Here is a 17,199-nt window from a genome sequence, read left to right as displayed (position 1 = left end):
AAAAGCCTTTGGTGCACAGGTATTTAGAAATTCAAAGTTACTGTTCCTGTTCTCTTAATCACAGTAATGAGTTTTGCTTGACAAGGTCAATTAATTATTCAAGATTGAAACACACACACACACACTCATACAGAACCAGGCTGGCAAGAAGAGAGGATTAGGAATCTGGAGACAATAAAACATAAATGAAGGGTTAGTATGGTCACAATTGAATTGCTTGTGTCACCAGCTGGCTGCAGGTCTCTCAGCCCCATAAACACAGGGGCTGGGTCCTGTGTCCTGGCTCTATTCCTTTGGTCCTGTACTGTACAGCAGACATCAGTGGTCCCCCGTCCCCCCCCCCCCCCCCTCCCCCGCACTAGAATTTCAGAGCTGCTTGACTCCAAAGGCAGGTAATTAACTATGAGACAATAGCAGGGGATTTTCAGATTAACTCTGCCTAGAGAGAAAGAGAAAAACTCATTTGCATCAAACAAAAGGGGAGGGGGTGATTAGATGCTCTAATGACAATGGAGAGACCTAGATAGGGCCTGGAGAACTGATAAAGAGGACAAAAGCTTTTTTCTTATTATGAAAGGAATATCTTTGTTTTTCTAAAGTCTGCCTTCTACTCTTCTCTATTATGAAAATGTTTTTCTAGGTGAGATTAGAGTCTCAAGGGTACTTGGTCAAGGCTGAGAAGTCCTTCTCCATGCTTGGGTGAAGAAGGCCTTTCTTGTTCTGTAGTCACTGCTGTAGGGCTTTGGATTGTATAAACACTAACAGGATTTGGGAACAAAGTGCTTCTTAAATGTCTTCTGAGCTGCCTGCAACTTGACAAATGATTTAGGGGCAGTATTTTGTTCTCTGTTTTCCAAGGTCTCACTTCCTCCACGGGGCCAACAGAGACAACAGCACCGCTATTTCGAATACACATGAAGCTTGTCTAGCAGCAAAATCGAGAGCTGAACCATGCAGCTAGATTTCAGAAACAGACGCTTATTAATTATACCCAGGAAGATGAAATCTGAAGGTCTAGAGGATAGACATGGCTTTTACCATATTTGTTTTCTTTTTAATTATTTGTATTGTGCATTTGTTTGTCTGCAGAAGCCAAAGGAGGGAAGGCATTGGATTCTCTGGAACTGGTGTTACAGGTGATTGTGAGCCATCTAATACAGGCTCTTAGAACCAAATTTGGGTCTTCTACAAGAGTGTCATTCAATGCTGAAGCTGCCCCTCTCCCATTCCATCCAAAAAGACTAGATTCTGACTGCCTAACTGGTTACACAAATCCTTGAACAAAACTGATGATTCTCCACATTTGGTGAAAGACCTGGATAAATTCAGACCCCTCTAGCAGAAAGAGTAGAGCCAAAAAAAAAAAATCTAGCAGGGAGGGAAGAACCAAAAATCTAGGTTAGCTGGTTCAGTGACTCTGTTCCAGGAACTAGCTGACCATGAAGTTAGATTATAATCTTGAGAAACAGGGAGTTACCCCCTTGTGGTTATCACTAGCATTTTCAGAATTTTCCAATGATGCCCTCCCTACCCCTTTCGGGTTATTGGGTTATGGTTTCTTCCCTTAAATACCCCTTCTCCCAGCTACTTGGGGTCGAACGCTACCCCTGCGTGGGAAATGAGTTTCAGCCCCAGTGCACTGGTTCCTGTCCTGTCAATAAACTTCGTGTGATTGCATGCAGCAAGGACAGTCTCTCGTGAGTTCCTGGGGTTTGTGTTATCCCGAGACTTGAGGGAGAGTCTCCCCACTCCAGGGGTCTTTCACTGGATGCCATCTTCCTTGCATTCATTTGTGTTTGTACTCAGGCTTTCTTCTCTGTCCTCGCTAAGAAAAGAGCCCCAGTCTTGCGCCAGCAACTTCTGTTTTTTAAAAGAATACCATCTTTTCTTATTTCCATCTTCTCTCCAAAATCTGTTTCCACTCCACACCTGGCCCTTATGGCAGGGAAACACCCTCACCACACCTGTGACCGCTGGTAGCACTGTCCGCTAATGTTCTCTGTGATGGAAGCTCAGGTCCGTGCTCTGCGTCCACATTATCTACTGTGTTAGAAAACACGGCTCCTATGACTGAAGAAGGGCTTGCTTGATTTCTACTATTTTAAACTGTCTCCCTAGTGAGTCGCTAGTTAACACAGTCGTTCAGTCCACCCCTTCCCCGTACATTCTCTTCCACCTGCCTTCAACACGAGTTCCAAACTGTCCTCCTAGAGATAATTTTTTCCAGCCTTGCCAAAGAGACTTGGCCTGTATAATTGTCTGGGCTCTGTCTACACCTTCTGGATCCTTCCCCTGCACCAGCTGCTCCCTTCAAGTTCCTGACTCCAAGCAATTTCTAAGCACCTTTCTTCTCTTGCTCAGGCTGTCCATCCCAGGCCCTGAGCCTGAGATCAGTGCCTCTATTTCTTCCTTGGATTCTCACTGATGGGCCAATGGATCTCACCGAGACTCACAATGGCTCTTGTGAGCAGACTGATAGTCCTCTTCAGTCTGAGTCTATCATGGAGGGCTATAAACTCCAACCCAGCCCAAACTGAATCCACTCCACATTTGAGTAACCTGACCAGACCTGTTCTAGAAACCATGTTTTTTTAGCATCATGAGGAGAAGAAAAGATTTTAGGAGAATCTATAAGACAAATTAAATAAAACAGTCGACTCACAGAGTAAGATTCAGGCAACAGCGTTCAAACTCACACAGATTCTTGGGAATGATTTAGAAAAGTGACACCATTCTATCTCTCCACACAGAAGTGTCTTCCAGGGTAACATTGTATTCATCCTTAGGTACTAAGTCCCAAGCCAGAGAACTTACTGCTGGAAATGTTTCTCAGAGACTGATTATTGCAGGAAGGAATGAACGAGTTCATGTCTGCTTCTGGGGCAAATGAGGTTGGGGTGCCATGACTATGCTTAAGAGCCAATCATTTGGAATCGCAACTGTAAAGAAAGACCTAATATAAAGAACTAATGGACTGTGTGGGGTATTTGACGGTCAGGATGCTACAAGTAATCTCGGACTTCAGACAGATTGTGAGAGGTGGTGGCCGTGTCATTTCTCCGCCATTGCTCCGTGTGCACGTGCACGTATCATGCTGGCTCTACAGCTCTAAGTCCACATGGGCACAAGACTAGGTCTCTTCTTTGCTCTTCCCGATGTTTGTATTTCTCTTTTTAATTCATCACAATACTATTTGGAGAACTCCATGTGCCTGACTTGCATTCCAGCGGTGTTTGGTGGAAAAGCAACTTAAATTCAAACAGTCAGCTTCTGCTAAGGGAATTAGGGTCTCTGTTCAGTATAATAAATGATCCCAAGATAAATATATTTCTTTTTTTAATCCTGCAAGGTAGTATATCCTCTTTCCAATATGGAGTCTGGCTCTATTTAGCTTGTCTGATTGCTTTGAAGAACGGGACAGGTTGACTCTGGGAAAACTGTGGTCCTCTATTTATTAACGTGTCAATAATGCTCAGTCCGGGCATATTGACAGCGGATTAGCTTGGGCTGAGTCTGTGTACAAGACCAATGCCTTTTTTAACCCAGCTTGTTTCCAGATCAATACACCCATCAGCATTCGAAAATTAGCCCAAGATGAGATTCCAATACTCGAGATGGTGTGTCATGGGAAGAGGGCACCTAGCCAAATCACAGATGTAAACACCTGGCTATGGATTAAACATTTTCCATTAGCTTGGACGTGAGTGAGGATGGAGGTGGACTGTATCCATGCCCATCCTCCTGTTGTCTCACCTCCCAAATATTCTGCCTTCCTTCTTAGAGTCCATGTAAGATCTTTGTACTATAATTCCAGACATTTACTTCAGTAATCATACATTAAATGCCCAATGTGTATAAACCAGTTCATTATTTAGAGCAGGCACGTATGGGTGTGTGCAAGGAGATGTGGAGGAAAACAAACAGACAAACAAACACTGATTAAAACCTGGTGTCTTGTTTTCTAAAAGTGTTAGATTTTCCATTTCATCCCCTTTCTCATTCCATGATGGTAATGCTTTCTCTGCTCAAAGTTTCGACCCTTTCTTGGTCATTGCAAGTTATTCTGCCTGAAGCCAGGCTTCGGAGGTACTTGCTGCCTGGTAGAGATCTCAGGTGGCTTCCCTGGAGTGTTCAACAAACCTCTCCACAGAATGGTGACTCTTAACTTTTATTTTGTCTATCTGTCTACTAGGAAAATCTATTATATGTTGGAAATATATACAAACTCAGACAAAAATCTCACACAGCGGTACCTAGTCTGCTATTTATAATACACACAAACACCAGCTATGCAATTCTATTTAAAAACGCTATTTCCAAAAACCTGTTTGGAAAAAAAAATACTCATTTTTTTAAAAGAAAGAAAGAAAACATCATTTTTTTTTTGGTTAAAAATAAAAACGATAAGCAAAAGTTATAAAACCCTGAAGTGACCACACTCTGTCACAGTCTGATAGCTTCCAGTGTACTGCTGCCCTTACCTCTGACTAAACTGTACAACTGTACCCAGTGTCCCCTTATCCTAATCTGTTCCCCTCTCATGGCTGCTCTCCCAGTTCTGACTCATGATCCCAGTCTGCTTTCTTCGTCTTCTCACGGAGACTTCCCCTCACTCTTACAATCTGCCCTTTTCAATCCCTCTTCACTCTTTCTCTCTCACCAGTCAGCCCAGCTTTTCACCCCACTCTCAAGCATCCTGTCAGGAAGGCAGGCTACAAAGGGGACTTCCCTGCCCTGCCTGACACCTGCCATCTCACTGGATGAAGAGAGCCAGGGATCTGGGGGTGAGGTGGGGGGACTCCAATCTAGGATTTCACTCCACTAGATAGATCTTCAGTTCTGAGGGAACGAGACAAGTATTTAACCTCCTGTACAACATGACTACAAGCTTAAAAATATCAATATGGTTTAAAGAAAAACAAAGGGAACATTCAATAGCACAGTGACTAACAGGTAAATATTCCTCCTCGGGCCAGACCTTCTCATAAGTACTTTAGTTTATCTGTGTGTAAAATGTAATCCTAACCCCACTGCTCACATTTACCCGGTTTCATAAGACGAGGCCCCTGGGGTGCAGTAATACTTGTTTTAGGCCTCTCCATCAGAAAGCACACAATGTGGCTCAAAACTGCTGCTCAATAACCAGAAGTGCATCTGTTTGTTAAGTGTAGTTTGATGCCCAAGGACCACTTCTGAAGAGTGAATGCCAGCCCCATGATGTGAGAAAACAGAGAGAGTAGAACCCAGAGAAATACTACAAAACCCACCCAAACACCACCAAAGCCCCAAGCAAATCACAAGCCTACAAAATACAAACAAGAGGAGAACAGAAGACCAGCCAAGCAGGGACCCTGAATCCAGTCTTATAGGAGAGGAATGGGAGATAAAGTCCTGGATCGGATAAAAAAGAACAAGTAGACTACACCAGAATGTGTGTGTGTGTGTGTGTGCGCGCGCGCGCATGTGCGCGCGCACGAGTGCGTGTGCCACGCACGTGCACGTTGTGGGGGTGATTGAGGTAAGTTCCTGGGTTGAGGTAAGATCACTGCTTCTTGGCTCTGCTGTCGCTGAAGGTTGGTCTAGGGCATGGCATATGTACCGCAACAGAAGAGCATTAAAATTCTGGTCTTAAAATAAAGCAAACTTGTAGTTGGGTGCAACATTTTAAAAATGTGAAGAGGAGGAAAAGGCAAGGAAAGCAATAATTAGAAGATAATTTTGTACAAAAAAAATATTATTGGAATACAAGAAACACTAGTTCAATTCAACAAGTAAATTATTGCAAAGTTCAATGTCTAGCTGCAAGATGACCACATGAAAGGTGTCCTCACTGGGCAGAACAGTAAGGATCATCTTGGTTTGGGGTCACAGAACAAACAATGAACACTGACATTCCCAGTTACCCCTTCAGGCCTCCCAGTCAAGTCCCACACACCTTGTACAATGAGGTGGACCCTGGAGGTCTTCGGGTGGTTGTCTGTCTGCACCGAACAAGTATAAGGACCCTCATCATACACATCCACATTCTGGATCTCAATGCTGTACTGCGTCTGGGTGTTACTCAGGAGGACCACACGAGGATCTAGGCACCACTTGTCATTCCCGGCATAGAGGATGGTACTGCGGTTTAGCCAGGCCACCCGGGTGACTCGGTTGTCAATTGTACACCTGCAAGATAAAACCAGACAGGTAAGTGAAAGGACCGGAGAGAAAGCAGAGGCCATTAGAGCCAAGCTAACAGGTCTCATCTTGCCTCATCTTCCCCCTTTGTACCCAGTGGACAGACATGCATTTCCTGTGTTTGCTTGGCAATGGGTAGAACATTCACGAACTCATCAGTAGGGCATTTGTAGGGTTCTGGCTTTAAAACATCTGCTGTTTAAGCTTTCTAGATCCTGAGGAGTTTAGTGTCACTAATGCCACAGGAAGAAATGATCGTTTTAATGACCTCTAAGTGCAAACACAAGGCATCTTGCATACTTGAAATATCTAGCATGTTAAAACACTACTATACACAAATAATAAAAACCCAGAGACAGATGATGGGGATCAACCCAAAAACCAGAAAAACAAGACAGCCAAAGCACTAGAGAAGTTTTACCTCTACCAAGGCTGGACAATTGCAAAACTAAGCAGACTAATCCTCTCTCTCCTCTCATTTTATATTCCCTCTATGCTGGTATTAAAGGTGTGTGACTCCCTAGGATTGGGATTAAAGGTGTGAACTACCACCACCTGGATTTGTTTCTGCATTGACGTTGTGTAGCCCAGGACAGCCTTGAACTCACAGAGCTCCATCTGCCTCTATCTCCCAAATCCTGGGATTAAAGGTGTGTGTCACCATTACCTGGCCTCTACTGGTGTTAGGTTTGCCTCCAGTCTTCAGGCAAGATTTATTTATCAAAATACAAATAATACACCATTACACACATCTGACCCTCCTAGCTCAGCTCTAGGATGCTCGTGATGTGGACAATAATGATCCCCATTGCCACGGTCTGGGAGTCTGGGGTGTGCTAAGCTGTTCAGTGGTTGCAACAGCCCTGTAAAGTGTACTTTTATTGGAAAAATAATCCAGGCACAAGGATGCTAAATGCTTTTCCAATTCACGGTTAATATGTGCTGGCTCAGAAACCGAGCTTTAACTACAAACCATCCTTCCACTCGTCTCAATATAGCAAATTCTAACAGAAGGCTTCTGAAGTCAAAACTAAATACGGACCACCACTACTGCTATTTATCTTCATTATACCCAGGGCAGAAATGTTCAATTATTGCTAGACTAAAGACATTTTCTAAAATCTCAAAAGTGTTTGCACATATAAAAATAGATTCCCTTTCTTTTTATTTTTGCATCTGGAGTCCTCAACTTGTGGAAGCTTTCTTTTCTTTTCTGCACTTTGAAACCACCCAGTAACTCTCGCCAAGTTCTCATCATATCTGTCTGTATTCATTTTCCTCTCCTGTTATACCAAATATGTCCTATGGCCTACGGCTAAATTCACAGCCACAATGCTCCTTACTGCGATGCCGGGAAGAGCTGTGCTGCATGGATGGTACAAGGGTGTCTCAAATTGCTGCACTCTCTTGTGTATAAAGCACGTCCACACTCACACTGTCTCACTGGGTTCCTGCAACAAATTGTTGAGGAAAACGCACAAATCCATTTCCTGTGCTGAAGACCAGGACTTCAGAGTTCCCAGCTTGCCTGAGTCTTATGCAATGAAAAAGAAAGCACTGAAGACAGGCCCCCTTTAATGTCTCATTTCTACCACTGTGCCTGCTTTACAATGTGCAAAGGTGACCTTTTCAGTGGAAAGGTTTCATGGTTTATTCTGATTGCCAACTTCACTGGCTTTAGAGAATCTTGGAAACTAGTAAACTATATACATGGGCTTATCTTTGAGAGGGTGAGGGGGAAGGAAGAAAGATCCCCAAGAATTTGGGGTTCATCATCTCAAGGGGGTGACACAGGAACATCTTCTTTCTCTGATTCTTGCTGCCACGATGTGAACTGCTCTGCTCCGGCTTCCTACCTCACTGAATATGATGGACTCACACCTGTGAAACCACGAGCGACAGTGGCCTTACAAGTGTTTTCGCTCAGGTATTTTGCAGTGTCAAAAAGACAAACCAAAGTGTCTTTGCTTCTCTTGAATCCTCAAAGTAGTGTGTCACCATTAATAATAATAATAATAATAATAATAATAATAGAGCCAAGTACTGCCAGTGAGCCCTTCCACTCCTGCCTGCTTCCTGACAACACTGTAGGTGGTTCAGACACAGGTGGACATTTTGCTGAGAGCTCCTATGGGGAAATCTGCTCAATTAGAAGTACTTTTGCTCCAGGGTTCATCACGTTTGCGGCACTTAGGGGATTTTCTGGCAATGCTGGGGAATGGAGGGTATGATGCTGGCATGTGGCATGAAAGTGATAGAAGCCCCAAGTAGGGAGATGCCAGGGTACTAGTTCACAACGTGGGCATGCGCCACTTACATCAGAGTCACACGAAAGATCTGTAAACTCCACCACCCCTTATATTCCTGACTCTGTCTTTGAAAACCAGAAATATCAAGTTTACGAGAGCTCAGCTGAATCAAATACAGACTGGAGCGTGATGATAGTTCCTGATAGTGAACAGTGTATCCAGGATCACCTATATAATTTATAGAGCCTAAGGCCAAACGAAAACACCAAGGCCTCTGTAAGTAAAAAGTTCCAGATGGTGAAAGTGGAACGCAAAACCAAATGTGGCTTTGCAAATCAATAGTCCTGAAGTCAGCGCTACTGCTCCTCAAACTTGTACACTGTGAGGGGAGGTTGCTGAAAAAATAGCTTCTGATCTAGTACACTAGAGGCAGGGCCTGAGACTGACTCTCTCTCTCTCTCTCTCTCTCTCTCTCTCTCTCTCTCTCTCTCTCTCTCTCTCCCTCTGTCTCTCTTATCTCTACATGTAACCGAGGCTACTAATCTTACACTCTGTCCTTCTGCTGCAGCCTCCAGAGTGCTAGGATTACAGGCCTGTTTCATTACGCCTGGTTTCAGGATCTGCTTCCTGGCCGGGCTCCAAGGTGAAGGCATTCACCTAGAACCCTGAGCCATTCTTTGAGGTGCTTTTATACAGTGGTGAACTATGTACACATCAGTGTTTGGGAAGCTGTGGGACTACACCTCACTGCTACCCTGTGGCTGACAAGTAAGCCGCTTCTTCACCACAAGCAGCATCACCACCACTTGGGAGCTTGTTAGAAGTGTAAAGCCCAAAGCCTGACATCAGAGACCGGGAATCAGAAACTGTATTTTAATAAGATCTCAAGGTAACTTGGTTGCCGGTCACGCTTAGCCTGGTCTAGGTTGTATTCCACGTCTCCTTTTTGGCTTCAAGGAAAACACCTAGAACACACTGAGGGTATTCAAGACAGCATGAGAGATCCTGGACCAAGGAAACTCTTGATGTGCCCTTCCTTTCAAATCTCACAGAACAATGGTGTTCATCTTGGGTTGCATTGATAGAAACCAAGCTCTGAAAGTTTGAAACCCCAGAAGTTCAACCCATTCCACAGCTTCACTAGAAATAACTTTCACAGCAATGACATCAAGGGCAGACCCTGTTCTGAACTTTTCTTGGGTTCATGCAGATTACGAGAAACTCATACCCCCACGGCCAATGCCTGCTGAACTCATATCTCTACTTGCTAAGTATTACACAAGCCTACTCCATGAACTCTTAGCCTCTCAAACACTGGGCTGCATTCATTTGCTGTTGCTAACCAACAGATCAAACGAGCTGAGCCCAAGAAACATCTATATAAGGAAATCACAGTGATGGTTACATTTGTTCTACTTTTCACCTTTGATGTTCTGTTATGTCCTTACAAGACCTCAAACAAACATCTACATCTCCGGTTCTCAGACTCAGTTTGCATCTGAATATCCTGGCTGAGATCTCTCAACAGTGAGCTGGGTGGTTCTGGCCTGGGGACTAAAACACTGCATTTTGTCGTAACCCCAATGGTACCTACTGTGGAGGGTGATAGTCTGGAGACCACACTGTGAGAACCACTAATTCAGAGATCTGGTTTCTGGTGAAATGAGAACAAGAGAGTGGATGGAAGCTAGGAAATGACTTGTCAGAAACAATTTTCCATTACTTTGTGGGAGAAAACTTTCTTGTAACCAACGTGTTCTGGAAAGCCAGAAGCAGATTCTTAGTGACTTTTTCTCCCAGCAACTGAAATTAAAGCAGATAGGAGTTAAATGCCCACGGTGTAGGAAATGCTGACCAGCAGACCCTGAGCCACGGGCACAGTTGTTGACACACACTGCTCAGGCTTCTCACAGCCTTGTGAGGAGTACCACAGGGACTTAGCCTGCAGAGGTAGTACCAGAGGGACATCCTGGGCTACCTGTGAAGGTCTAATTATTGAATACGGGCTGAAGAAGAAGTGTTCTCTTCACACCACATTGCCTCACAGGGCCAGAGAGGTTCCTCTGCAAACAAGCTACCATTCCGGATGCAGCCAGTTTCCAGCACAGTTACATAGCCCCTGTGATATACTACACTGAGAAATTGGCATAGTTTCAGCTGCGGTTTTGGGCACATCCAAGGTCATGTTGAGATGTCCAAACTGTCACCGCTGTGTATCAGTCTTGCTGAGTCCCTGTGGAATTAACACGGGCGTCTGCAGAGATGGATCACAAAGGTAACTCGGCAGCCAACTCCTGTCACCTGCTCATACCTGCCCTCATCTCTCTGTCTCATTTATCCAGTCTCCATAACAATGCAGAGGAGGCAATTCTTCAAAGGGAAAAAAAGTGAAATAGATAATTGCTCCTCAGTCAGAGTGAGTGCCCGGTTGGTGGGGAGAAGCAGACCTTAGGGTGGTAAGTTTGGCCAAGAGCCCCTCCCTCTCTGCAGACATGCCACACCTCCAAAGGGTTCTACATAGTTCTTTCGGAAGTACACTATGGTATTTCACCTTCTTTAGAAAGACATTAAAGATATGAGTAACGTGGATACGATTTTAAACTCACCCCTCCGTGACTAACCATACAGGGGAAGCTGCAGCTGGACTCTCATCAGAAAGCAGGAAACAGTTAGAGGTCAGCGGAGCAGAGGAAGCGGAGAGGCAGTAGGTGGAAAGGGTGGGATGGGTGTTCAGCCGATCAGAAATGTCTCGTGATGAGAACAAGAGCTAGGAGCTGCTCCAGTAGGGGTAGGGCAGGCCCCCAAGGCAACGGCTTGGATGCCCTCTGGAGGCAGCAGTGTCAGGAGAGGGTTCTGTTTCCTGTTTCTTTGTTACCTTCTTGTTGAGCACATCTGCCTAAAGAGCTATACCAGACTACATGATGGAAATAGAAAGGAAGCACCTGGACACCAGGTTGGAACATCTGGACTGACCAAGTCATGTCTCTTCCTGTATCTACCACATCTCCAATTTCTGCCGTAGTCCTTTCAAGAAGCCCGCAGAGAGCTGGACCTCTTTCCTGGAACCACTTCCCTTTCTATTTAGAGCTCTGTAATCATTTATATTCTCTCTCTCTCTCTCTCTCTCTCTCTCTCTCTCTCTCTCTTTCTCTCTCTCTCTCTTTCTCTCTCTCTCTCTCTCTCTCTCTCTCTCTCTCTCTCTCTCTCTCTCAAGCACCAACCTATTAAGAAACCAAACTCGCCTTTCTCCCATGAGCTTCAGTCTTTGAATTCATAAGAGACCCAAAGCCAATGGTTATGGGCAGCAGTTTCAGTGGCCAAGATCAGAGAAAGATTCTATGGTACTCAAAGACTCACTCAGATTCCCACACCATCTCATCTCCCGGGATCTAGAGAAACACCAGCCTTCTACTTCAATATCCTCTCTCCTCTTTTCATTTGGGTAGGAAACAGACTCCCAAAGGTTGTATGGTACAGCCAGTCTATGCTGGTCGATCCAGCCACAAGTGATGACTGAAAGATGGGGGCTCTGTCTGTTCTGGTTTCTTGGCTATCATGAAGTAAGCAACTCAGGTTTCTGTACCTTTCAACCACGATGGTCTACCTTCACAGTCTAGAAACAATGCATCTGCCAACCATGGGCAAAAACCTCCAAAACTGAGACCCAAAGTAAGTTCTTTCTTCCTTGAGTTCTTTCCATGAGTATTTTGTCACAAGGACACATTTACCACAATGCCCAAAGTGGCTCTTATACCAAGAACAGAAACAAAGGCCTTTGGTTGCTCATACCCAAGGCTTCTGGGCAGTGCTCCACAGCCCGCTCCTCCACTCATCTCTGTCATCCTCTGACAGCGAGCCTCAGGACTCTACCGTCTGCTCCAAACACATCCCAGCCGTTGGCATTTGGGTGTATGTAAAACTTTTCACTATCGTCCCAGCAGCTCCTCTTCTCATGAGACCCTCCTTGAAATCCCATAGGCTGACCTTGGCAACATGCTGGAAGAATTCCGACAAAGAAAGAAGGCCCAGAAAGACATTTGGTTGCCTTTATTTTTTTCTAAGCCAGTGCTCCCTTTAAGTGCATGTGTCTGCCTTACGAACATTCTTCTTCTTCTTCTTTTTTTGGGGGGGGGGAGGTAAGCAAGCAATCATCACATATCATCTTTTTTTGTTTGTTTTTATAAATTTATTTATTTATTAAGGATTTCTGCCTCCTCCCCGCAACCGCCTCCCATTTCCCTCCCCCTCCCCCGATCAAGTCACCCTCCCTCATCTGCTCGAAGAACAATCAGGGTTCCCTGGCCTGTGGGAAGCCCAAGGACCGCCCACCTCTATCCAGGTCTCCTAAGGTGAGCATCCAAACTGCCTAGGCTCCCCCAAAGCCAGTACATGCAGTAGGATCAAAAACCCACTGCGATTGTTCTTGAGTTCTCAGTATTCCTCATTGTCCTCTATGTTTAGAAAACACTATCCTGAGTGAGGTAAGCCAGACCCAAAAAGAGGAACATGGGATGTACTCACTCATATTTGGTTTCTAGCCATAAATAAAGGACATTGAGCCTATAATTCACGATCCTAGAGAAGCTAAATAAGAAGGTGAACCCAAAGACAAACACATAGGCATCCTCATGAATATTAACCTTCATCAGGCAATGAAAGGAGACAGAGACAGAGGAGCATGGGACAGAAATCTCAAGGTCCAAATCAGGAGCAGAAGGAGACGGAGCACGAGCAAGGAACTCAGGACCGCAAGGGGTGCACCCACACACTGAGACAATGGGGATGTTCTATCGGGAACTCACCAAGGCCAGCTGGCCTGGGTCTGAAAAAGCATGGGATAAATCAGAACATTCTTCTTGTAGGAAACATATATATCCATTCTAAGGGCCTATTCTTTGAGTATGAGCCATGTAAGAACTGCCAGAGCATCATCTATGATGATGTGAAGCCTCACATGCAGTTGGCAAGAAAAGGATAGAGCCATAGGAGAACAGGCTCAACCATGATCCTCTAGCACACAGAGGGAGGTAGAGAATGCTTCCAAACCTGCAATTGTCAGCAGCTACATTTACTGCCCCAAAGAAGATTTAAAGTCCCCTGACATCTTCGGCGAACAGTAATGACCAGTAGCTTTATTAGGTCATTGTGTTTTTATAGAGAGGAGAAGCACAAAACGATGAGGCAAGCCCGGGACACGAGTCTCAGAAATAAAACTGCATAAGTATAAACTTTGGTGGCTTCACACTACTTTTGGAATCCGGAGGAGAAAAGAGAAAGATACAAACTTGAAAACTAGAAGAAAAGTAGGTTAAAGTGGTCTGTTTGGAGCCTCCTAAAGACAGGCAGAATGTTGAAAAAAAAAAGAGAAGCATTATTGAAGAAAAGAGAGAAAAGCCAAGCCTGGCCTCTTGTGATAGCACCTGCCTGAGGATCTAACAGCAATAATGGATCCAGACAGTGTGCAATCCACCAGCTCCTCCCATCAAATGGCCCTTTAAATGCTATTGAAAGACGGCACGCTTGAGACCACAGCAAAAAAGGTGCCTCTGCCCTTCACAGCACCTGGTCACCACTTTCTCTTATCACACAGAAATGCTCCGGCCACCTCAAAATTGGACCCTTCTTGCTGGTGGCACATCTGCTACCCACTTCAACCTTTACTGCATGTACTACAACTTGGGTGGCTCAAGGCACCTTCACTCAGACCCAGGGCATTGGAGCTATGTGTGAGCCTTCCACACCTGCTTCTCTGAGGAAGTGTTTTCTAAGGAAAACCAGGCGACAAAGGTGCCAAGATGTCTTATTGCTGATCCGGTGGAAATTTAGAGGCCAGAGGTCACCTCAGATTTCTAGAGTAAGAGACGTCTCCAGTAGTGATGCAGCTTATTTTGAATCTACTAGATAATTTCAGAATCTAAACTCATGTTCTTATTTATAAAATTGAGTTGGATCATACAGACAAAATCTCTAGTGATCCTCGGTTCAACCTAGCCGTCCTTCTCCCAACTGGCACTGGTGAGATTTTGAATAACAAAACCAGCATACAATGACTTCTTCCCTGGCTGTGAAGATAATGGCCAGGCTGGCCATGCCTCAACAGAAGCAGAGGACATGCTTGTGATGGAGAAGAAAAGGCAAGGGAGGAGGGAAACCAAACCAAACCAGCTGGGCGCATACCATGCTGTGCCGGTGGCGTGCTGCGAGGAAGCAGCTGTGGTCCAGGGGAGGGATAGGAAGAGGAGGGGACTATGACTGAAGTCTGGCTGCTGGAGCAAAAGTCTCCTTTCTGCCTCCAAGGTCTCAGAGTTACTTCACTGAAGGCCTTTATGTCATATGTGGGTGGTGAAAAATAAATTTTCTCCTCCGTGGAATCAAGAAAAAGATGAAGAGAAGCATGCATAGAAAAGTGTCTCTCTGAATAACAGAGAGATCCCAGCAGGACTCCTCTGTGTTCTATTACATGGACATCTTCCCCAGCTGAGCTCTGTATGTTTCTTGCATCCGTATCATGATGGTAAATTCTTGAAAGGCAACTACACAGCAAATGTCTGCCCACAGATTATTTGAATGATGCCTGCATCTTTTACAAGTTTCAGGAGGGAAAGGACACGGGGACAATGTCCACTAAAGATCTGAGTTATAAGAAAAAATACACTGCATGTCTCTCTAAGAACCCATATCTGCAAACACGATTGTGTGTGCCACCCTCTATACCTCTTTATATCAGGGGGCATCAGTCAAAGTAGGCAGTCTCCTGCTCCTCACTAATGCCTTGGTGACAGAGAAGGCAGGCTTTGTTTTGGGGACTTCCAGAAAGGCTGCCCACAAGTGGTGCGGGAGAATTGTCTGTATTCTGTCAGTCATGTTATAAATAAACGCTGATTGGCCAGGCGGGAAGTATAGGCAGGAAAACCAGACAGGAAGTTGAAATCATGTAAGAAGAACAGGAGAATTCTGGGAAGGAGGAAGTTGATTCCTCCCACTCCTGCCTAGAATGTGATCTGCCCCCACTGAAAAAAGGCACTGAGCCACATGGCTAACATAGATCAGAAAAATGGGTTAATCAAGATGTGAGATTTAGCCAGTGAGAGGCTAGAGCTAATGGGCCAATCAGCTTATAATTTACAGAGACCTCTGTGTGATTTTCTTTGGGGCTAAGCAGTTGTGGGGTACCGGGTGGGACAGAAACCCCAACAAACAAGCAGCCTAACCTTCATGTTACACACAAGCATGTCTACTCACCTGTCCTTTCTGTCTAAGTCAAATCAACCTGCACTGCCACAAATGGGCCATTGCTTCTTTCTAATGAATAGCACAGCATTTTGATTTGTGTTGGCAGCAAAAACTCAGTTATTATACCAATTCTGAGGGAAGCATGGGATGGCTAAACAGGTCACAAGATGCTTTAAGTTACAACTCCCACGAGCCATTCTGTATTCATCCCTGGTCTATCCACACATAAAGAAAAACTCCATAGTTAGGATTAGATGATTTGGACAATGTGAAGGTTTCCCCACCACAGCAAACTGTAATGGTCTTGGCAAGAGAGGAGACAAAGAGGCATCTTGGGCATCTCCCTCTGGCTATCAAACTACTGAAACTATGGGTCCCATTGGAACTGGAATTTCCCCAGGGTTCTCTTGTTGCAAGAAGGAAAATGCTGAGCTCCTAGTGCAAGCCATACAGGGAACTTATTTTCCAAAAAGAGATTTCATATGCTTCTGACAGCTTTGCAGACCTCTAAGCAAGGAGAAACTGGAGGTTAGACAACAGTGAGGGACGAGATTACATCTTCACCCAGACTTTATTTATGCATACTTTAATTTTTTCTTAATTTCTTATTTTATGTGCACGGATGTTCTGCCTGAACATATGTCTGTGATCACATCAGTTGTTGGTGCCCTGGAGGTCAGAAGAGGACTTTGGATCTCTTAGAATTAGAGAACATACATGGTTGAAAGCCACCATGTGGATCCTGGGAATCAACTGACCCGGGTTCGCCAGAAGAGCACTCAATGCTTTTAACTGAACCATCTTTCTGGTTCCTAGTTATTCATAACTCTTGCCCTCTATTTAAACATAAACTTCACATCTGAACCCCACAGATGGACTGGGGAGAAGAGTGGTCATAGGCGCTTGTTCCTCTTCCCAATGTGGCCACGTTGACCACATCTCCATCATATGCTTTCCACTGTTACTATCTTTTTAACTAGGCTCTTGAAGGGTGTGCTGTTAGGACTGCCAAGGTCCACAGCCTCCTTTATTCTCTGGGTGTCAAGGCCAAACAACATACAAATTTCCCTTTCTATTCACTTCTTTACTGTATTCAATATCGGCCAAATGTGGAGAGCAGCTATTCCTAAGGGGCAGAGTCTAAATGCACTTATGTTCGTGACATTCGTGGAAACTTTCCTTGAACACAACCTGTCATCTGACCCTGGCTCAACTGAGTCCTGGGAAGCTCCACTCCATCCTCTTGATGGTTTATTTAGATAGTACTTATACAGAGAGGGTGTATCTCCGAGGCTGTTTCCAGAAGAGAACAACATGATGATCACCGGACTAAGGAGGTCAGATCCTGCACATCAATTTGAAGTAGTACCATCCAACCCACGGAGGGCCTTAATGGAATAAAAAATAAAAGAAGGGCAAAACCTTTTCTCTGTTTGAGCTAAAATATTCATCTTCTTCTTCTCTGGAAAACTTTCTCTTTGGCTATCAAGTCTTTGACTTGTATTGAAACTTACAGTAGAGTTGTGAGGCAAAGCCT

The 17,199-nt window shown here is 44.7% G+C and overlaps 1 protein-coding gene across 6 annotated transcripts in view; it reads right to left on the bottom strand.

Annotated features, from left to right (window-relative positions):
- Ntm (neurotrimin) overlaps window positions 1-17,199 on the bottom strand; it is a 978,968-nt gene that overhangs the window by 177,993 nt on the left and 783,776 nt on the right. For all 6 annotated transcript variants that reach the window (XM_075966465.1, XM_075966466.1, XM_075966461.1 and 3 more), the window contains one exon: window positions 5,936-6,168. In XM_075966465.1, coding sequence (XP_075822580.1) covers window positions 5,936-6,168 — 233 coding nt within the window. The remainder of the gene's footprint in view (window positions 1-5,935; window positions 6,169-17,199) is intronic.

Source organism: Microtus pennsylvanicus, chromosome 3 (assembly GCF_037038515.1).
Source record: "Microtus pennsylvanicus isolate mMicPen1 chromosome 3, mMicPen1.hap1, whole genome shotgun sequence".
Classification (NCBI taxonomy): domain Eukaryota; kingdom Metazoa; phylum Chordata; class Mammalia; order Rodentia; family Cricetidae; genus Microtus; species Microtus pennsylvanicus.
This window is presented reverse-complemented; position numbering and strand designations above follow the sequence as displayed.